General features: G+C 35.5%; 1 protein-coding gene across 8 annotated transcripts in view; it reads left to right on the top strand.

Moving 5' to 3' along the window:
* Positions 1 to 22,591, top strand: part of PCLO (piccolo presynaptic cytomatrix protein) — a 326,032-nt gene that overhangs the window by 248,646 nt on the left and 54,795 nt on the right. For 4 of the 8 annotated variants that reach the window (XM_040061464.2, XM_040061467.2, XM_040061468.2 and 1 more), the window contains exons 14-21: positions 1,505 to 1,558; positions 2,446 to 2,576; positions 4,197 to 4,223; positions 7,751 to 7,844; positions 13,610 to 13,681; positions 16,192 to 16,372; positions 17,590 to 17,784; positions 19,025 to 19,207. In XM_040061464.2, the coding sequence (XP_039917398.1) occupies positions 1,505 to 1,558; positions 2,446 to 2,576; positions 4,197 to 4,223; positions 7,751 to 7,844; positions 13,610 to 13,681; positions 16,192 to 16,372; positions 17,590 to 17,784; positions 19,025 to 19,207 (937 nt within the window). The remainder of the gene's footprint in view (positions 1 to 1,504; positions 1,559 to 2,445; positions 2,577 to 4,196; positions 4,224 to 7,750; positions 7,845 to 13,609; positions 13,682 to 16,191; positions 16,373 to 17,589; positions 17,785 to 19,024; positions 19,208 to 22,591) is intronic. The other 4 variants (XM_040061466.2, XM_040061470.2, XM_040061465.2 and 1 more) reach the window with 3 other exon arrangements.

A 22,591-nucleotide genomic window follows, 5' to 3' on the forward strand; every position in this document is an offset into this window, starting at 1 on the left:
GTTTGGTTGGTTGGTTGGTTTTGTTTTGTTTTGTTTTTTTTTTTTTTTTTGTTTGTTTGTTTTGTTTTTTGGGGTTTTTTTGGTTTTTTTGTTTTTTGTTTTTTCTGGTAAAGCTTGTGCTTATAAAGAAACACATCTGGAAGGCAAGGTAAAGCAGTAAGCCAAACAATAAGGCACAACACAAGACAGTAAATATATCCATATAACAGGCAGATTTGGACTAGTTTTCTCCTGTGTTTTCACTGGGATAGTGTTTAGCTGGGATTTTCCTCAGTAGTTGTCATCTGTAGAGTTGTCTGATTGAGAGGATGTTTCTTCAACACAAACCTGAAAAGAGCATTGCATCACCTTAACTTCATGCTGTGGTGCAGGAAAAGTGGGCACTTCATTTGCCTAATTTAAAGCAGTGGATGTCCAACATCCTAAAAGAGCCCTGAAGGGTTTTCTTGGAGTGTAGGGCAGCACAGAAGAGGCAGGTGGGTTTTATTCTTCTCAGAAAGTGATAGAAATACAAATTACATGGAATAATGTCAGGCAGCTGCTCACATCTGGAGGAATAGGAAATGACGGGTTCCAGACCAGTCTCCAGAGATCAGCCAAGTGTGTCCTTATTGGCACCCTTCGTTTTCTGCTGCATCAACCAAGGAAGCAGATATGGAGAGAATGCAAAAAGGTTCAAATCCTACTACTGAAGTAGAACTTTCTTGCTTGACTGATGGCTTGTAGATTAGAGGCTGGTCCAGAGTGGCTTGAGGCCACCAACATTTAACAGAACAGCGTATTTTTGTGAGTTCAGGATTCTAATCAAGTGATTATTTTCCACCAACAAACAGGAGAAAAAAAAAGGCAGAGAGAAACATTAAGGATTTCTTTGCTTTTTTTGTCAAAAAACCTAGACAAGTTTAATGATAAAGGAGAGAGGAAAGTGAAGACAGAAAATTTAAATTTCGTGTCACAGAAGGTGTGGGGAGAATTTTGAAGGTAAAGTGTTGTAGCTGAATTGACTATCAGAAAACACTGAATAAAGTAAAAGACATTATATGAGGTGGCTTGCAATTGTGTAATTCACTGATACACATCACTTAGTTTTAGTACCATTTCCACTCTTTCTACCCACTTTCACCTGAACTCAGTTTCAATTAGTGTAACTTTTGCCTCTCTCTGCCTTTCTCATATTGACAGAAATATAGCTTACTTGACATGGTCCTTTCCTCCTCTTGGCAGCATTCATGTTTGTTTGGCAAGGTTAATGCTACATGGTTTTTCCTCCCCATGCCTCCTTGTTTGCCCAGACTAAAGATTTGGTGTTGAAGTTTTTTGATTCTGTACCTGCATAAAGGCTGATCAAAATGGCTGGGCTGGACTTTAAGTGCTGTTGAAATACATAACCATTAGTTTTAACTGTAACAACTGGAGACAGGTTTTTAAAAATTTGTAGCAATACAGCAGTATAAACCACAACTGTTAAAAAAGTTAACTTTGAACTTATGTATTTTTTACCTAGCAGCCCACGGAAATGACAAAATCTGCTTCCCACCCAATTACTGGAGAAATACAGGTAAATATGTAAATTGTTATTGTATTGTATATGTAAATAGGTAAATTGGTGTTGATATTGGCTGTGTTTTTCTGTGAAATAAGTTTGCAGAAAAATATCTCCATCAACTTATTACTTATTCAACTCTTAAATTCAACCCTTAAAATGTCACTAATTTAAGTCAGTGCTTGATTTTTGCACCCGTATTTAATGTTGGATTATGAAATACAACCAGAAGAATGGAAAATGCTCCTGTTCCCAAAGGGACTAAAAGGATAGTTAAATTCATTCTAATCCTTAATCTTTGGCTATTAATTGTGGTTTTCCTTAGAAATTCCCAGTCCGTTTACATGGAAGCAAGAACTGCTGTGGATTTCTTATAGTGCAGTGTGTTTATTTCCATGCCATACCAAGTTTATGGTTATCCCTTAGGTAAATTGACTTTGGCTTTTTAAAACACTCAAAAAGAGAACAGCAGAACAACCGAAGCTGAACTTCCTATAGATTTCTGGGGAGTTTTTTTCCCCGATGATAAACTTCTCTCTCCCATGTTAGTACTAAGACTCTTTCCATAGTATTATAGCATCCTTGCCAGACTTGGCCTCCAGGTGGATAGGATGTGTGTAATTAACACTCAATAAACTGGCTGTTGTTCACAATAATATAAGGGGTTTGAATTTCCTTTGCTTTTTTCTGATTGGAATATGGGTGTTTCCCTTTTTCCTATGGTCCAGTGATCTAGCCTCTCGTTCTAGTCAGGAGAGAGAGACAGAAACTTCTGAAATGTGTTTATTTGGAGGGAACATAGAAGTCTAAAACTCATTTTATTCAAAGGGTTTAGGAGATATTGAATGACTCAGAAAGTAAAAGTAACAAATAACCCTACTGTGTTTTAATGCATTCACTAGCTACAAATCAACTATGACAAACACCTTGGCAACCTTATCATCCACATCCTTCAGGCAAGAAACCTTGCTCCCAGAGACAACAATGGTTATTCGGACCCCTTTGTTAAAGTTTATCTTCTTCCAGGGAGAGGGTAAGTGTAGGACAAAATTTAACCTGAATTTTCTTTTGGTTTAGTTTTGCTGTATAGCATTAATAAACAGAACTAAGAGTTATTGCTATAGAAAATCCAGGTGTAACACCAGCAGAAAGGGTGGATTTTTTATACAGACTCAGATCCTGTTCCCAGGAGAATATACATACTTTGTAATGGTCTTAGGAACTTTATGATCATTACTGTAGATATATGAGGGTTTTTTCATGTTTCCTTTTAAAAATTACAATACATGTAAAAATATTTAATATAACAAAAATCTCAGTGGAAATGTACTAAATAGATGCAATTTTTTCTGTAATATAGAAAGCTGCAGGTTAAGTTAAGCATGGAATAAATGGTTGATTCAGCTCAAGACAATCTGAATTTAGGATTGATTTGCAAATCAGCAAAATTAAAATACCTGAGATAGATTTAAAGTTGCAGTATAATACAAAAACCAAGTAATACTGGCCATAAAAAAAATCTCTCCATTTGTATTTTATGTAGCTTTTTTTTTTTTTTCTACCAGTGAAGAAATGGTTTTAGAAATACCACTAATTTTGTATCTAATGACAATAAAAGTCACTTTTTCACAGTTCATTGATTTTTTGACTCTGTAATTACAAATAGCTCATTATCACTTCCTTTAAAAGATGTTTCTGTATCAGCAATATTGTAACTAATTTTTTGGTCCTGAGGTTACAGAATGTCATATGTATGTGGAGAATTCATATGAATACATGGTTAAAATAATGCTGCTGACTTCAGAGACACGATAGGTATATCTAAAATGAAGCTGATGGATCAGACTCTATATTGCAAAGACAGGTTCCTGCAAACTCCCCTGCTTGTGTAATATTTATACTAAATGACTCTTAGGATAGTCATTACTCTTAGGGATAGTACAATGCAAACTAAAATCTATATCTCTGTTCTACTGTAACAGGAAAGAGGAGGCTTAGGTCACAGTTCACCCTTTGGCATATGGGCAAGCACCACTAAATGCGTGAATGGTACAAATAAAGCCACTCATTTTCTTTTGTGGCTTGCTAATTCAGCTATACAGTATTCAATATTGTTCAGTAGCACTGGGCCCAAAACAATTACTGAATGAACGTGCTAATGCTTGAGAAGTTTTTAAATGCACCTAAGACTCTTGAAAAATATTTGCCAAATCAATCTTAGTGGGAATTTTGCAGGTATAATCACTGATGTAGAAATAAGACTTTGAGCTAAAGACATGTTCATCGAATAACATATCAGTTTAAAGTTGCTGCCAAGTTATGTAGAGTTGGATTTTAGTTTTGTTTGGGTTTGTTATTTTAAAACATGACACTGTTAGGGTTTTGCATGTAACTTGGGCCTTTAGGGAATAATGAAAACGAAGAGCTTCTTAAAAGTCCCCAACTTGCTTCTGAAAGGAGAAATGTGGGTTGCTGCTGGATAACTTTTATTTGTAGTTCAGTCCATGCTAGACTTCTTCTTCCTAATGCCTCTATTTCATTTGATTCTGATACTAGAAACTACCCATTATTCATGTTTTCTTTCATTATTGTTCTCATTTTCTCTTACACTGCTTCCTCTGTGTTCCTAACTCTGTATATTCTGGATATGCAGACAAGTCATGGTTGTCCAAAATGCCAGGTAAAGTGTGCTGTCTTCCAATTTATTATTTTGTTTTTTGTATGCATGAATGGGACAATGAGCCTGTACACTGAACTACAGATTTCTCTTGAGTTCTGATGGCATGAAGCTTTGGTATGATTTTGTTTTTAATTTACTAATTAGGTCATTTCCAGGAGCTGGAAACACGTAGTTAATGCTCCTTGGTGCAGTATTATTCTAAAGTCAAAACTCTGATGACAAGAAAAATGTCTTTTGAAGTCTGGAAGAATTTAGTTCAAAGATATCTCAAACTTCATTCTCACTTACTGAAAGCTGAAAAATAATTAACTGTGAACCTGTATCAAGATTTTGAATGGTGATACTGCCAAGAGAAACAGGCTCTGTTTGCTAAAGAAATGGAATCTTTTTCTCTATTTACCTTGCACAGTGTATAGACATTAAAACCAGGTATAATTCTAGATATTTTCCCAGATGGAAAATTAAATCTGCTTGACCACATAAGTGGTTATTTGTAGTAAACAAAAATTTAATTTTTTGAAATTAGGAGTCCTTTTTTTTTTTTTTTTTTTTTGTCCTGGGAAGATAAGGCAAAGTTCAGTTCTCAAGACATGCTAATATCAGCCCAGGCTAAGCACTTAAGTAATATTCCAACCCCAATTTTAAATTTGTTTAAAAGTAATAACCTGACTAAACAAGCAAACCGATAAATTCCAATAAACAGATTTTTATTATCTACCTATTTTTAAATTGTTAAAATGACTTAATGAATGTGTAAAAATTACACATTTCATATGTGTATTATTAAAATGTGTAAAATATTACACATTTTAACACTGTTATTCTATTCTGCTTTTTTCATTGTACTTAATACATTGTATTATATATTATTAAATTAGTAAGGAATTAAGGAATCAGAAATATAAATAAAAGAGATATGCAGTTTGTATCTTTTCACACAGTATACTCTTTGAATTTCAAATGCAAATTATTTCATATTAAGTGGCATACCAGAGACTTGTTTAATGAATGCATCTTATTGAAGCATCTTCATCTGTTAATCTGTAAACGGTTGGGGGAAGGTGCGTCGGGGGCATGAAAACTTAATGTGTTTGCCAGATCCTTCCCTCTATCTGCCATCCACCTTAGCCTGGTTCTGCACCTCCCTAGAAGAGATCAAGGTCCCCTGCTTTCCTCTGCAATAGATACAGACCATAGATTACATGAATGTGGGATCAGCTCAACCTTCCAGTTTCAATCCAAATATTCCACGGACTTCATGGGAAACAGTTCAGAGCTGCCACATTTATAACAGTTTCATCTTTTGCAATCTCTGGAACTCAACACTGCATGAATCACCTTCTCACACACTTCAAAAAAGAATCAGAAACTTTGAAAAGGTGATGAAGTTCTACTGTTGCAAAAGGAGGTCAAAGAAAGGAAAGGGAATGTTAGTGTCATTTTCTTGGCTGAGTGTGCAAAGGATTCTTTCCCACTTTCTTCAAGAAATGAAAGTATATCCGTTACCTAAAATCAGAAGGTCATAGGACATCTAAGTAGGATGTTCTGGGCAGGGGATGCTTTTCTCATACCAGAGTGGGAAAAGAAGGCTACTGAGGTGCTTTAAAATTTTAACTGCAATTCTTAATACTATTTGCTATCAAAATCTCATTTCAAAGTGGATCCAGATTTTGTATTTCAGCTTTCTTTCCAAGATATGCAAAGAAATAGCGTTGAGTGTGTTTCTTTTTCATATGCTCTTGGTCCCCCTAGATTTTAAATCACCCTTGCCATTCTGTGCTATGGCTGATAGAACTCACTGAACTCTGGAGAGCTGCTGCTTTCTTCTCATAAATGGAGGTGAACAGATACTCTGTTTCATGGGTCCCAAAACCCTTCACATATTTTAATAAACTGAAAGACAGTGGATAGCAAGATTTTCAAGAAAATAAATGGAAATACATAGGATGACTAGAGAAAAAAATGAGAGGAAAATAGCTGCTTTCACATCAAGATATTAGGCTACTAGGCAGCCTGGATAAGGCCACCTCATTTTGGAGAATAAAGCCACTCTGCAATCCAGATTAATTCGATGGGATCACTGTGGAGCAGAATTGAGTTCACAGAGTGAAACTGCTGGTGCTGAAGTCCCAATATCAACAAATGTGTGCCAGTAAAATACATGTATCTTTCACATAACCATAAATTAGAACTGTTCCAACCTGATACCAGGTATGGTACATCATTAGTGACTGGTTGATTAAAAGTGATCCTTTTCAGTTAATGTCATATGAATGTACATTAGGTCTGGAACCATGCCACAGTGTGAACCAAAACAGTTAAATCAGAAGTGAGAAGAGTACACTACCAAAAGTTACTGTAGGAGAACCATAAAAGAGTCTAATATGGCATATACAAGTTATTTTGTGCCATTTTGTCTTAGTGCTGGAGAACAGTCCTGGGAACATTCCATTTAGTAATAGATGTAGCTGGTATGTACTTGAAGATAGATAAAAAGTTTCCTTACCTTAAATCTTGTGGTTTTTTCAATGTATTAGAATATTCTCATATTCTCCTACCCAGCTTTTTTGAGTTGTCCATAAATACTTCTGTTAAATTAAAATGGAAATGAAATCTAACATCAAAGCTCACAGAGCTAGATGAATCCATATTGTTTAAGGTTAGCGTATTCCTTTCTCCACACTCAGGAAATATAAAGTACAATATAAAGCATTAGTGAATCTTTTTAAAAGCAGATTATGCAGCCAAACCTTTGTTCTTGGCTATTGACAAAAAAAAAAAAAAAAAAAAAAAAAAAAAAAAAAAAAAAAAAAAAAAGGTCGTGATCCTGATGCCTTTTTATGTTTCTTTCCAGTAGTTACAGGGATAGGCAGAGAACAGGATCAATAAGAAATTAGTGTTTCAATCATTAACAGGATATTAGTTACTTTATGGCATTCATTAAATGTGTTTGTGAGATGGGATTCCTGTAATTAGAGATTGCAACCTATAAATATAATGAATTTTTGCTACTTTAAAGTGCTAATGGGACGTTTGTGGAAAAGAAATCAATGCATAATCACATCAATTTAGAATCAGAGCCCAATACCTATAATGAGAGGACAAAGTCTATGTGCATGTGCTGACTGATGCTTTATCTTGAAATGGTTTCAGGCATAGTAAGCCTGCTGAAGAGTCAGTAGATGTTCTAAAAGGCTAGCTCAGAAAAGCATACCAAACAAAATATTCAAGATGCTTTATACTGAAATGGTTTCAGGCAGATCAAGCCTGCTGAAGAATCAGATGTTTTAAAAGACTGTCTCAGAAAAGCATACGAAAGGCTGTCATTGTCCTCTTGTAACCCTGAATTGTTGCAGAAATGGAAGATACAGCTCTTTTCTTTTTCTGGTTTGTGGGTGTTTTTTGGTTTTTTGTTTGTTTGTTTGATTTTTTTTGTTTTTTTTTTTTTTGGGGGGGGGGTGTTGCATTAGAGCTGAAAGAAACAAAAGATTGCTAATGTCATGTTTCATTCTTTTGTTCAAATTCAGTGCTGAGTACAAGCGGAGAACTAAGTACATACAGAAAAGCTTGAATCCTGAGTGGAATCAGACAGTCATTTATAAAAATATCTCCATGGAGCAGGTGCGTGACTGGTGGTGCTCTTCAGTGCTATTTACTGCTTTATTATTTGCATGGTCTGCAGTGCACACTGTGAAGGAAGCAGTGCTACTGGCAATTCTCTGACCCCCTGTAAAATTTTGCCAGATTTAGGAGAAATTCTGAATTATTTCCTTGCCTCTGACAGAGTTTACTATGGAAATACTATTTTCTTGCCCTTCTACTCATTAATATGGTAATTTGTGGGGATTACACTCATAATCATGTTATAAGTGCACATGTGACAATTTAAAAAATTATAATGGAATAAATTAATGAGGGAATAAATTCAGACATAATTTCTGAAGTAGATGCAGAAATCATAGTTACACTTTGTTCCAAAAGCCATGCAAGCTCACACAAAGCACAGTTCCTACCATTTTTTTATTTAAAAAATATTTATAAAATGTAGATATACATTTTTAGATTTATCAGGAATTTATATAAATATCTTGAGATATTAATTGCATAAAAAAAATGGAACATATTTCCTTTGCATAGAAGGATTTAACTCATGTCTGGGAAGGATGTCTGCAGAGTCTTCTCTGTTTCTTGGTGGCTTCCTAACTGCAGCTGTGCTTCTGAAGCTGTATGAAGGAATTGAGTCCTCTACTCCTCCATCTCTCCTCATAAAGTACTTTTTACCAACTTGAAAAAGATATAAAAGGCAAAATAATGATAATTTCATTTTTTTAAAATTATGAAGTATGTTTTGTAGAGTACTGGATTTACATGCAGTCCGGAATCTTTTTGCCTTTCATTCTGTTTTGTTCTTGATACTTTTGACTTCACTTTAAAATGCCATTTAATTTTTCGGTACTTTTTAAAAAGCCCAGAATAACCAGGCTCTTTAGTGAATAGATTTCCCAATGCTTTTGATAGTCTCCTCCATCACTACCCCAAGACCTCAATACAATCTCCCCAATTTAAAATTTAGTTTTTTTCTTTTTCTCGTTCATTGGGAGGTATGTAGATTAGGATACTCATTTTTTTATGGAGCAAAACCATTCCCACAGAGGGATTTGCCTTGCTGTTCATGTAATCTCCACGTGTGGACTTAACAGGCAGTAGCTCAGGTTTACTTCAGAGGTGTCCTGTTGTAGGTAGTGGTTTGATGGGGTTTTGTCACTGCTTTATGGAGGCTTTTATAAATGGTACCTATTTGACAATTAAAGCATCAGAAAGAAACCACAGTGATGTTTACCTAGCTGCAATATAAACCCTATGTCTTCTTGATTTGGTGAAAAGGTTTGGTAGGTTTTTACAATATTTCCAAACTCAGCTTTTCATCTAAGAAAGACTCTTCAGTTTTCTTAATTTGCTTGGGGGTTCTACTGTGACCTTTCACAGAGCTGTTGTTGAGAGTGCTGGGGTGTTGTAAATTCAGTGGCTGTTTGGTACTTTGCAAACAGGTAATGATATTAATTTAAGATTTCTCGGACACTGATTTTAATGACAAAGAATTTTATATCTTTGATGTCAGCTTTTGGACCATTATTTGATGAAATTTTCCTTTAGTTTACATGTTGCATGCCTTCTATTTTTACTTTCTGACAATCATTTTTACTAATAACCTTCACAAATCTATATTTCAAAATAGTTATGGATATAAATAGAAATACAACACAATAATTGCATTAGACTGAGTGTTGTTTTCACCAAACAAACAAAACTGCATCACATGCTGTTACAGAGCTAGCAGTCACATTCAAACATAAATTCATGATTTTTTTATAAACAGTATTTCTTTAAAGAAACTTTTTCTTTGCACCATGTTTTTTTCTCTCCATCAAAGCATGCATTGATTACAGACAGCAAATAAGTATTATTAAATATTTCCTAATATGGTTCTTTTAACGTCACTGTCTAGACTTTAGCTGGTTCTACAATTTTTATTTTCCTTTTCTCTTTCATAAGCAAGCTGAAATTAAAGTGAAAATAATTATGGGAAATAGATCACTCTTTGAAATAAAACAGACTTTTTCAAGGTCAGAATGATTAGTTTTATCACATTTATAGCAAATTTTCCTTTGAAAATTGGAGAAAAAATAAATTAATCTGTGAATATTTAGTAATTTAAGGGTTTTTAAAGTAATAAAGTGGACATAATTACAATTTGAGAGAAAGGCTGAGTACACATATTAAAAATGTTGTGCAGTAATTGCTAACTCAAGTCCAATACCTACTCAGAGCAAGAAAGAAAGCGTTAGAATAATTTAAGGAGAAGATTATAAAAGATGAAAGTTCTGTTGCTGATGAGGCCATTGGCATACTGTATTACCACACTGTAAGATGTGGCTTTCTTTGCCTCAATTTCTGACTTACCAGAAAGCAAATAAAAGCATTTACTTATATGAAATAACTCCATAAAGGAAATAGTTTTTCTGTAACTCATGTCTGTAATTTGAAGGTAATATACTTAGAAAGAGTAATATTTTCAAAATCCTCAGGTAATGTGGAAGTCTATGTCTTATTTCTAAAAGTAAATAAATCTCTTGTATCAGTCAGTAGGTTATTGGTATTAAATCTTACTTAATATCTAGGACAAAAAAAGTAAGTTCCTAAGTGACCTACCAAAAGTCTTTTTGTCCTCCCATGTACCAAAGTATAAAGAGAACAATAAAATGTTAAATATAAATGTAAACAAAAACTACTGTAATGGATTACCTAATACATTAATTTCTACTCATTGAACATCCTGACTGACATGACATTTTGTATTATTCCAGAAGTAGTTATAGAATTATGCTTTTAACATAGAGGAAAACCAAGCTGCATTAAAATTATTTCTTCCCTAATGGAAATCCTAGTATGAAATTTTCAAGGAGTGTGTGTTAAATATTTTAAGTATTGCATATTTAGCTACACAGGCAGACACTATCCATAACATCCAGACATTTAAAATGAGAACCAAGCCCTTCTGTAGCTCTGGGGTTGGTTATGCGTTCCACAAGAAACAAAAGTTTTCACATTGGCTGTTTCTGCAAATTCCTTAATTTTCTTTAAAATATGGCTGTCCATAGACAGCCTAAAGCTAACTGGAGTTCACATGCATGTGCTTCTAGGTGTGGGGGTTTTGGTTTTTGTTTTTTAAATTTATTTGTTGTTGTTGTTGTTACTTCCGCGCCCTCCCCCCCCCCCCCCCCAGTGCTAAAGGCTGAAATTAATAATTGTTTGGTCAGACTTTTTTCAGAGTGTGTTGGTCAGACTTTTTTCAGAGTGTGTTTGGAATTCAGTGTTCACAATATGCAGAAAGCACATGCCTTCTTTTTGTGACACTCATTTTCCTGTTGGGACGTTCCCCATGTGCAGACAGCCATGGTCAGGCAGATAGAGGTTTCCTGCGACCCATCTCACTATTGCTGTCTGTTACATTCCTGATGAGCATCTGAACTTCAGGATTCACAACCTAAAACTGATTGATAAATGCAGAACCCTTCACTGCTGTGATGGTAAAATGGCTGCTTTTAAATTCAGCAGCCATTTAGTGCTTTTTGCCACCATAGTGGTACATAGATATATCTCCAGAAAAGCAAATTTTCCTCTGCTTTGAAACTCATTTCATGCACTCTGCCTAATAAAGGTCTTTCCATGGAATTTCATTGTCATAATATTTTATAAAAGCTTTATTAAGCTAAAAGGCTTGAAATAGATTTTGCAAAGTATAAAGTACTGTAACACGCTATTGCAAAGAAGCTACTTGAAAATCTTTTCTATTTTCTCCTTTCTACCAAAAATTCTTCAAACCTTAGGAATTTTATTTCCCATTTCCTGGATATGTGCATTCTTCTCTCTGTCCTTGCACATTCATCAAGAAGAAATCTCCTCTCAAAATAGCAACAACTGTGACAATGCATTTTTGAAAAATATTTGTGTTATCCCTTTTTTAATTGGTAAAAATACATATACTTAATATAGCATCTAGCAGAAAATTCTATTATCCAGGAGGTCAAAAGCATCATGGACCAATGGGTGCTCAGATTACCTTTTCAGGTTATTTTTCATATTGCAGTTTAAATACTGTTCTTGAAACAGAAAAGAAAAGGTGCTTTATTCAGTCAAGGAAATCAGCTTTAGAAATATTCTGTAAGCAATGTTCAAAAATTAATCTTTTTGTTCGAATTTTACTTTCATTTTTGCAGGGTATATTTTAAAAGAATACTTAAGAAGAATATTGCTTAAGAAGAATATGGCTTAGTTATGTAAGAGTAAAACAGATTAAAGAATTGCTCTTGAATATTTTTTAAAAAATCTTAGGTTTCAAGTCATGCTGTTGCCTGCTTAAAGAGTATGTTGTTGATGCTAAAAATAGTTTAATTCCCCTTTGTGTGGGTTTTCCAGGATATGCTGATTTAAATTTTCTTTTCATGTACATTGGCTTTGCATAGTTGCACATTTTTCTAAAGTAGGCTGGGAGCAGATGATATTCGGAATACATAATAATGATATGAAATTATCACTTAAAGGCAATTGCAGGTTATTAGGAGCTCTCTTAGTCTTTTGCTTCATAAAACCTAGGGGCAATGGGGGGAAATTGATGAGATCATGGTGCTAATAACACCAATGTTGTGGGTTCAATCCTGGATGTACAGACCATCCACTTAGGAGTTGCACTCGGTGATCCTTGTGAGTCACTCCCAACTCAGAATATTCTGTGGTTCTGTAAATAGCCAAGAGTGCTTTCATTACAAGTATATGCAATATGTACAATGGTTGGTATAGTTTATAATTTTGAGCAATGACTTGATCCTTTGCTGTCCCTCTGTGCCCAGTAGCCAGTTAGTAGAGGAGAGACAGGTTGCTTCTGTTAGGATGATGACCTCAGCTATCACGTAAGAATTCTTCTTCTGAATTATTTTATTCAAGTGTGTGAAGAGTCCTCTTTTTCTCAGTAATGCTTGCATTCTTCATTCATGACTTCTCAGCCTGACTTTGCTGACACCCTACAACCCACAGGATTTTGTTCTTCTCTCTTTCAAGCCACATGATTTTATTACTGCCTTTCCAGCCTTTTGCCCTGGCATGGAAAATCAGTAATCAATCCTGCCCCTACATGTCTTCAGAGACCCCTGGAAAAAGAGTCAGGTCAGTCTTTACAATAAGGTCAACAGCTCTGGTCAACAGTTTCTCTGTCTTGTGCTCTCTTGTCATATAAAAAGAATACTTGTTTCTTACTGTGGCCTATAGAAGAGTGCTTGACACAGCTATCACGCTTACCAAGATCTGCTGATAATGGGTTTTGACAGCTGTCATTAATACCCAACAGTACAACTTGTCCATATGCCTGGATCACTTGCAGACTCTCACTGAATACACTGAATTCTGCAGGCATTAAAGCCTGGTCTTCACAGATGAGGTTATATAAATAGGGTGTTTGATATAATGCATTTGAAATTCACACTCCAATGCGCTTCAGGCAGATGTCTGAGCTCAGAAAGATCTGATGATGAGAAAAGCTGCAGGGACAAAATATTTGGGCCTTAAAAATCATTTTGACTCTTGTAGTGGACATAAATTCTACCCAAAACAACTTGTGGAAATTCCTTAAATAGGGCCAAGCACAAGCCCATCTGGATTGATAACAAATACTAGTGCCAAATTATTTTTCTCAGGACAAGGTTGATGAAAGGGAGAAAATTGCCTACCTGTCACTATGAAAAAGGATACATGGAGGAAATTGTCTATGGAAACCACCATAAAGACTTGATCTGAAGTTTATGAGGTTAATTTTCCTTTTACTTGAATTGCAGCTGAAAAAGAAAACACTGGAAGTGACTGTCTGGGATTATGATAGATTCTCTTCAAATGACTTCCTCGGTGAAGTGAGTATCTTATTTCTTCCTCTCTACTAGTAATATCTGCAGGCTGTTATTTGGAAACTGTTCTTTTTCAAGGTATGGTACATGTGATAAGTAAAACTTTTTTTATATATCCCAGTTTTACTGTTGGCTTCATAACAAATGGTCATGATTTTTTTAATTTAGGCATGAAAGATATATCCCTTTTATCTTGATTAACTGGGGCCAAGGTAATTTAGGACCCAAAAAAAGGTTAATTTGCTGAAAATGAATACTTTTTTCAAGTGTGAGATAGCAACAACATTCACAGAGACTCCAGAGGAAATTCTGGTTATGACTGAAAGCTGTTTGACTTGATTTTACCATAACATAGGAAGTCTGAGGAGATATTAGTCTTTGTAAATGATTAAAAAATTAAATTTAGCCATCAAGCAATATTTTAACACATGCAAAAGTATTTTCAAGTATGAGGAATTTAGTCTTGCTGATCAGTCTCATTTTTAGCATTCTGAAATAGTCATATCATTACCAAAGTATGACTGAAGGCAAAATCTAATATTTAAATTAATAATAAATGAGTGCTCATAGGAAGAAAGCCGTCTCTTAAAACAAAATAAACATATGCACATATAATTCAAAATTACCAGCAATAACTATGATATAAAAATAAAGATATAATTACAAATAAATATTATAATTAGGAACAGAAGCACAGGATCACTCATACAGAGTATCTGAGAGTATCCGGGCTCATTCCACATTTTAATTCTGAAAAATACCCACAGAGTTCAGCTCCAACTCCCCTTTGTGTAATTACCAAACTGAGCAATCAGTGTCACTATTTGAACAATTACTAAAATAAATGTATAGGAAGCTGCTACATGATTACTTATTTCCTGCATGCTGTGTCCATATTCTTGTTGAGTTCAGCATTTGTCCAAATGCAGGGCTTTACTGAATATTTACATCCATGTTTTTTGTGGCATTTAGAAAAAGGATGCTCCAGCAACTGTTTCTACATGAAGATTTAAACCTTTCCCCTTCAAATTTAAGCAGTTATTCAGGGGAAAAAAGCAACAGTGTATCTCAACATCAGGATGTCCAGAGGAATCCTGCATCATAACATCAGATGTAGGATATCCAAACTGTGCCCCAAAGATTTGCCTGAATAGAGCCAGCAGCACTCGTGTGCCCCAGAAGAAAAGTGGCACATCGTGGTCCATATCCATGGAAAGTGAAAAAGTGCAAAAGCAGAGCCCCCAGCCTACACTGCCTATTTGCAACAATCCTCAGCCATGCTATCTTCATTTTTAAAGCTTGACTAAAAACCACAGTAGGGCTATAGGTCTAACCAGAAAGGCCAAGCCAGTTCATAGACAACCTATACAACAAAAAGGAAAATAGGAAGGAAAAAAAAGGCTTTTAACCTAGGAACCATCAGTTGTTAGGAGACTTCCCCATCCCTAAACTTGAAGAGAATTTCTTTAATTCAGGGTCTTGTAATAAAGTGACAAAAACATTGTTCCCTGAGGTAGTTGAACACTTTATTTGTCTAGTGGTTTTAAAAGCTTCCCTCCCTGACATTAGTTTTAACCCTCTCACTTCAGAGCCAGATGCAAAGCTATTTTTGGTCTTCCTTCCTTCAAGACTCTGTGATGAATTTCAGTACTTTACATCCCTTGGTCCTCTCAACTGAAAGCTTATTAAGGGAGGAAGGGTCTTTATTGGTGCCAATGCCCTTTTTTTTTTACTTATTTTTTTTAAAAGAGATTTCATGGAAGTCCTGCTAACAGTGAAGGTGGCTTAGAGCTGATTTCAGCTACAATGTTTGGGGATTTTTTTTTAGCCAGTTTATTTGTTTCATTCCCACATTACCATTGCACCTCCTGTTTTTTGTTTTTTTCTTTTTTTCCTCAGTAATGTTTAGATGCCTAAATGATCGGTTGAATTCTATTATTTTAGTGAAGTGCAAGAGTAACACTGTTTTTTTTTTTCTTTTTGTTGCTACTTCTGCATATGTGGATTTTTTAAAGATTCAAGAAGCACGAGTCTCATATTACTGAAGACCTTAATAAAAAAAAAAAAAAAAAAGTGACTCCTTGCCCTCTTAAAAGCACTGATAAAAGGCAGAAAATTGTACTACTTGGTTCTCCTCTTAGAATATGCCTGTACAGAGGCAGAATGGCTGGAGGTCTTTTTGATGTCTTTTTACTGTAGCTGTCAAGCTAGCGCTCACAAGCTGCCCTAAAAACTGCCCAGTTGTCTTTGTGTGGAGCTATGCCATAGTCAAAGGACTCAGCTGATAGTCCTTACTGAGGTCCTAGTGAGAATACATATTTGTTCAGACACACCAATATGCTGCTGAATCGGGGTTTGGGGTCACAGCATGCTCAGAGAGTCCTGAATCTGTCAGCCTCATACCCTTCACTCGTACACTTGATTGCAACTTCTGACAACACAACTCTAGTCTCTTCTGCTGTGTGCAATCATTAATAGGTCAGATATGGATATATTATACTTTGATTTATCTGTAGGTATTGATCGAGTTATCCAGCATCTCTCAGCTTGACAACACCCCTCGGTGGTATCCTCTTAAAGAACAGAGTGAAAACGTAGATCATGGGAAATCTCATTCTGAGAAGAGTAGCCAGCAATCTCCAAAACCATCTGTCATCAAGAGCAGAAGTCATGGAATCTTCCCGGACCCCTCCAAGGGTAGGAATGGCTTGGTGCACCTGATATATTTTCCCAGATGATATGTAAACCTTTGCTATGTGTAAGGTCTAATAGAAAAATAAAGATACTGTTATGAAGTTTGTATACATTTTTATTAAAAATCTAATAATCTCTGTGATTCATTAGTTGGAGACAAGGCTTAAATTGTCTCAATCTTGCCAGCCAGCTTACTAAGTAATTGTGTCCTTAAAACAGCAGCATACAGACTCCACATGCTTTACAAATCTTCTAAAGATTCTGTGCCCTTTTCTTTTTCTTGATAGCCTTAGGCAAACTCAATACATATTTAGCTTTCTATTTTTCATGTTCCTTAAATATTCTATGAAATTTTTTTCTTCTAAAAATGCCACATTAATATTTTATAGAACAACAATTATGCCGCAATAATGCATATGCATTTCCAGTCAATGATAATGGCTTGTAGCACATCTCAGTTTTACTGGAAATCAGTGGAGCTGATACAGTAGAATTATACTAATGTTTACAAAAGCAGAATTGATCTCAGTGTCTCCTGCTCCACAAAATTTATCTCTAATTCTTTTCTTTTTATACTAAGTAGTCAGTGTACAGGCGCTCTCTTAAAACACATTATGTGTCCTATCAGAGCAAAAACATTCCATCTACAATCCAGATGAGAGCCTCAGAGGGACAAGACTCTGTGCCACCTCCTCCCTATTTTTCTGTGTTATATTTTTCTAGGGACTGGTGTCTATATATGATGTCTGTCTGAATTAGAGGTAAGTATAGAAGATATTGTAAGTTAGGCTGTGATTTCCCTGATGGCATTTTTCAGGATAAAATTACTTGCATTTGCTAAGTGTTTGGTACTGGTGTAGGTGATGCTGTTTATCCTCGACGCACGAAATAGAATAGAATACAAAGTGAAAAACACTATGCCATCATTCTACTAGTTTGAACCAGCACAGGAGGTCTAATTCACAGGTGATAAAAAAAAATACTAAATAAATTATTCCCCGGGCCAGGTAATGATGGAGAAGTAGAAAACAATGCTTCATAAGAGTTTCCTATTTGTGATATATCCTGATACTTTAAATGGAAAGGCACAGCTTAATCTTTATTTCTTAATTTCTTTATTTTATTCTGGAATTCAGCTAGAAAGACCAGTCAAGAGAAAGAGAATGAAATTGTTTGTTTTTAATAAATGCGAGAGTTGTACTTCTTCATTTTCCTGATAGACATGCAGGTGCCCACCATTGAGAAATCCCACAGCAGCCCAGGGAGCTCCAAATCTTCTTCTGAAGGACATCTCCGCTCTCATGGTCCATCTCGCAGCCAAAGCAAAACCAGCGTCACTCAAACTCACCTCGAAGATGCTGGGGCAGCCATCGCTGCTGCTGAAGCAGCTGTTCAACAGCTTCGCCTTCAACCAAGTAAAAGACGCAAATAAATTCCTCAGCATGGCAGCTTAATGTCCATCTGTTGCCTTTTTCCCTGCTGTCCTTCCCTTTTTTGGCTATTTCTTTTCTGTCCTTGGCACACTGTGCTCACTCTGTTCAATGTCTTTCTTTGTGTGCCTGTGTGTGAATACATATAATTACAATATACTCTTGTATTTAGAAGTCTTTTATTTATTTATTTATTTATTTATTTTATAAAGACTGCAGTGAAACTGGCTGTTTCTCCATCGGTCCCTTCACTCATGGTCCATGATGTTCCACGGTTGTGCATGACTCACAGACAAGTCCATTGTGTTTTGATGTCACTAAATACCTCCCAATGAAATAATCAAAACCTGCAGAAATGCAACTGCCAGCTGTTCAAATTGCACACGAGACTGAGACCACATTAATAACAGGATGTATCTATAAGTAGTAATCATGAAGGACAGTACTATACACAAAAAGATTTGAAGTTAAAGAAACTTTTTTTTTAACTACATGGCTGAGATTTCTATTTTTGAAACATGACTGTAAATATCTATTTTTTTTTTTGAAAGGAAATATAAGGAAACCTTCTTTATATCTCAGATAAGATTGTATTAGTGATGAGCAGAACAGAAATACAATAAAAGCATTAAACACAATAAGTGCAAAGCCATTAAACACACAGAGCCAGTAACAACATCAGATTTCAGCAATGTTGTCAATATAGGAAACTGAAAGGGAGTTAAGAGTTAAGTCAGGTGTCACAGTGCAATTTTTTGAGTTATTTCTTACCATGGATTGATTCAGGGTCAAGATAGATTTCATCTGACAACTTCAAATAGGTTAATTAATTAAAATTATTGAGTTCAAAAGGATTACTCTCCAGAGTATACTTCAGACCAGTATTATCTGATGGCTAGCTGAGGGTTTAGTTGATGGCAAATTAAATCTCTCTGACTGTGAAGTCATTGTGTTTGTGTTTAGGATTTGTTGATATGCCATAAAATCACCATGGTATAAAGCAAAACTGGGGAAAAATTATTTCCCTCGTCTTCACTGTCATTAATACAGAAACAGCCAGTTTTGATACTCTTTAATGCTGTGCATGTGGTGTCTCTTTGGTGTTTGAAAACACTACTTACTTAAATACAGAAAAAAAACCACTTCTGTTTGCATGAATAACATTTAAGCTGGTTCCATCTGAGGATACATACTCTGGGTTTCCATTTCACCCACACTGCCACAGCAGCACATAAAAGCGGTCAGTCTAATCATGCCAGGAAGCAGCACAGACACAGCATAGCAGGAGTCCTCCCTATTCAAAGAACTCAGTCTGACAATCTGCCTCCACCAGCCAATGACAACAAAGACCAAAGCCAACTAGCCCTCAGGAAAGTGATGTCTGATGGACCAGTCAAGCCTGAAGGAGGTGAGCAGAAAGACATGGTTAAGAAGCCAACTACATCCCAAATACTTCTTGCCATGTCAACAATTCATTGTGATATTTAATTATTTCTTTTACCCCTTCATTAAGTGCTGTAAATGTTAACATGAATCAAGAACTCTGCTTGATTTTTCCACCTATCAGCGCATAAATCCATGACAAAAAAACTGTGCTAAGAAGCATTATGAAACAACAAATGTGTGCACTTCCATTCCACTGGAGTACTTAGAATTCTGTTGAAAAGTAGTATAGCTTTGCTCATGTTTTTGCCTAATAAAAAGCATGCATCCAAGCTGGTCTGCTTAAGCATGATTGGACATTTCTTGTACTGTGACAAAAACTTAACTGCACATTTTTGTCTCTGAAAATGTAATTGGGAAAATAACAATTCCTGTGTCCTCTTCCAACAACAATTATCATGTCAACAGTCATTAGCATAGATAATTTTTCAAACCACCAGTGGAAAGGAAAGGAGTTTTGATCCATGTATAGTTCAATCTCTTGATAATTTTCTTATTAGCATCTTTAAAAATTATTTTCTACTTGTAGGCACCTGTAATACCACATATCACCAATTTATTCCCTCATCACAAATAAAGAGCCAGAATCTCAATCAGTTTAAATTGCCACTGTTCTTTTGACTTCTGGAGCATCTTGTTTATTTCCATGGAATCTGAGGGATAATCCAAATAAATGTACTGACTGAACTTCCAGATGTTCTCTTGTGCTGTAATCCCTTCCTAAGTTCTCAAGATTCTTTGAAAGTTTTTCTGTCAACACCATTGCACACATTGGACAATATAGGCTGGCGGAGAGGGATGCAGGAGAGAAAGAGGGAATGGTACTTTAGACAATATATTCTAAAGGCAACAAGTCATTCAGACAACTAGCAGGATGTTAAAACAAGTAATTAAAGTAACAGATCTTTTAAAACATATTTAGGAATTACAAGTTTCTTAAGAGAGCCTTTAGAATTCTTCCATAAATCCAAGTATTTACACAAACACACACACACACACATACACACACACACACACACACACACACACACTGTGTTACTCTACAGCTCAACTCTAGACATTCACCTCAGGCTGAACCAGGGAATGTCATGGTATGAGCTCAGGCATCCTGTCTGAGAGCTGCACACCACTCCTGGGGGGTAGACCATTCAAATCTAAATGACTCTTATGATCTTTTGAAGTGTCATGTCTGTCGAGTGTTATCACAGGCTCATAGCGCAGTGGAGATGCCTTTTCACACAGACAGGTATTGCAAAACATTTTGTTTGTGATATAAGGTTGAATAAAGGTTCAGATATACTTTTCTAGTAAGGAAATAGTGAGTCTGTTGGCTTCAAGTACCAGTGACAACAAACTGTTATTCTATCTTTACTTTAAAATTGCAAAAAGAATATGTACTGATATGTACTTGCCTTAGGAATATTGGAAGCATCATAGAGAGTTATGGGAATAAGTCCACATTATAAATAATAAGAGTCCACATTACAATAATATATTAAAAAAGGTTAGAATTGTTATGAAGTAATGTATTATTTTGTCTTTTTACTTCTGACAAATAAACACAATTCATGGTCACCTACACAATGTTTATAAGTCACAGGTTTCAGACCTGTGGGATGTTTTGGCTTCTCTTTTTTGTACCAGAGATAGTTTGTCCAAATTTATTCATATGAGGTGGGCCAGTAGTAACCATTTTGAGGTAAATTACTCTCATGACTTTTAGCAGGAATGAAAAGCAAGATAATTTCACTGCAGTTTTGTGGAATATGAAGGTGAAATTAGATGAGTCTATAGCAAAAGCACCAAAGATACTCAAAACAGCTTCCAAGTTATGGACTCCTTTGTGGGATGGAGAGATGATAAAGGAAGGAGAGATTTCCCCTGCATTGTGAACTGTGAATATTGGGGCATCATCAGTTTCCAAGTCCATTCCTAACAGGTTGATGCATGTTTGTGGTACCCACCTCCATTATAGCCTACTTTATTGGTACCTGGAAAAGAACATATTGGGAACTGGTTTTAATTACTGGAACATTGTCATCTTGGCAAGTTAGTAATTTTTTATTAGCGCTCAAAGCCCCTTACTAAGAAAGTCATTACAGATAATCCACTTTTTTTGTTGTTGTTGTTGTTGTTGTTGTTTTTTTTACCACAGTTTCCTGTGCATTGATTAAACAGCGCCTTTTAGAGGAATTGTTTTTTTCACCTGAAGTACACAACGGTGATGGAAATTATTTTTTGCTGTGAAGTCCTTCAATACCTAAGATAACCCTCAGTGTCCTCCTTTGATCTAGTCTCCCAATACCTTCATGTTTTCTCTTAAATTGAACTGGATCTAGAAAAAACAAAAAATCCCAAACAAAGCTAGAATCCTCAGTCATTCTAACAATGTCTCAGAGAAATCCATCTCTGCTTCTGATTCCTAGGACCCTTTCTACTGGGTCTATTTTGTCAGTTATTAAGTGTCTCTGTTGAGAAGTAACAAGGAAATCATAAACAAAACCAGCACCTATAGTATAAATAGCATATTTTGTGATAACAAAGGTCTATCATCATTTTTTTAAGCCAGATGTTGCAAAGAATCCAAGTTATTGAGGTGAAGATGCAACAAAAAACATTGCTTCTTGTTCAGAACCTTTGTAAAATCCAACATTCAGCTACAGTAGTTAAATAAAAATAAACCCTGAAGTATAATTTTGTCATTGCCCATGAGAGATAAGAGTGTGATCTGTAAAGAAACCAACTGCATGCTACACTTTTCAATCACATCCCTCAGAGAGGAACATTAACATTTCAGAGCCAACTCTTTGAAGCCAGAAGTTGCAAGGGATCCAAGTCAGAGGAAGAGCGCAGTGCCTGCGCTTGAGTTAATTTGATTTAGGTTTTGTTCAATATATGAATCATTTCCAATTACACATTTACATAAAATTAAACACATTCCCTTCAACATAAATCTGTATATTAGAGTTTATCCACCAGATGAATCAGTTTTAGACAGAATTAATCAGTCCACCGTGTTTTCTGTCAGTAATTTATCGCACAGAAGGATCTTCTCATTATATGGAATTTTCTTGGTGGGTCAGTTATGCTTTAAATAAATTATTTTTGAGTTCTTCAGATACCTGAACAGTTGTAGATGCTTTGATGACTATCACCAGTTCTTTGAATACATGCATAGGAAATAGTAGGTGTATTTGGAATACAGTTTAAACCTAGCTTATAGATTTAAAGGAATGAATAACATGCCTTTTTAATTGGAAGTTTTTAATACCTTCCAATAAAGTGAACAGGAAAGACAAGGAACAGAAGAAAACTTCATCACCTTTGTTAAGCAGAAATGTGCACCACC

The sequence above is a fragment of the Hirundo rustica genome, chromosome 4 (assembly GCF_015227805.2).
Source record: "Hirundo rustica isolate bHirRus1 chromosome 4, bHirRus1.pri.v3, whole genome shotgun sequence".
Taxonomy (NCBI): Eukaryota; Metazoa; Chordata; class Aves; order Passeriformes; family Hirundinidae; genus Hirundo; species Hirundo rustica.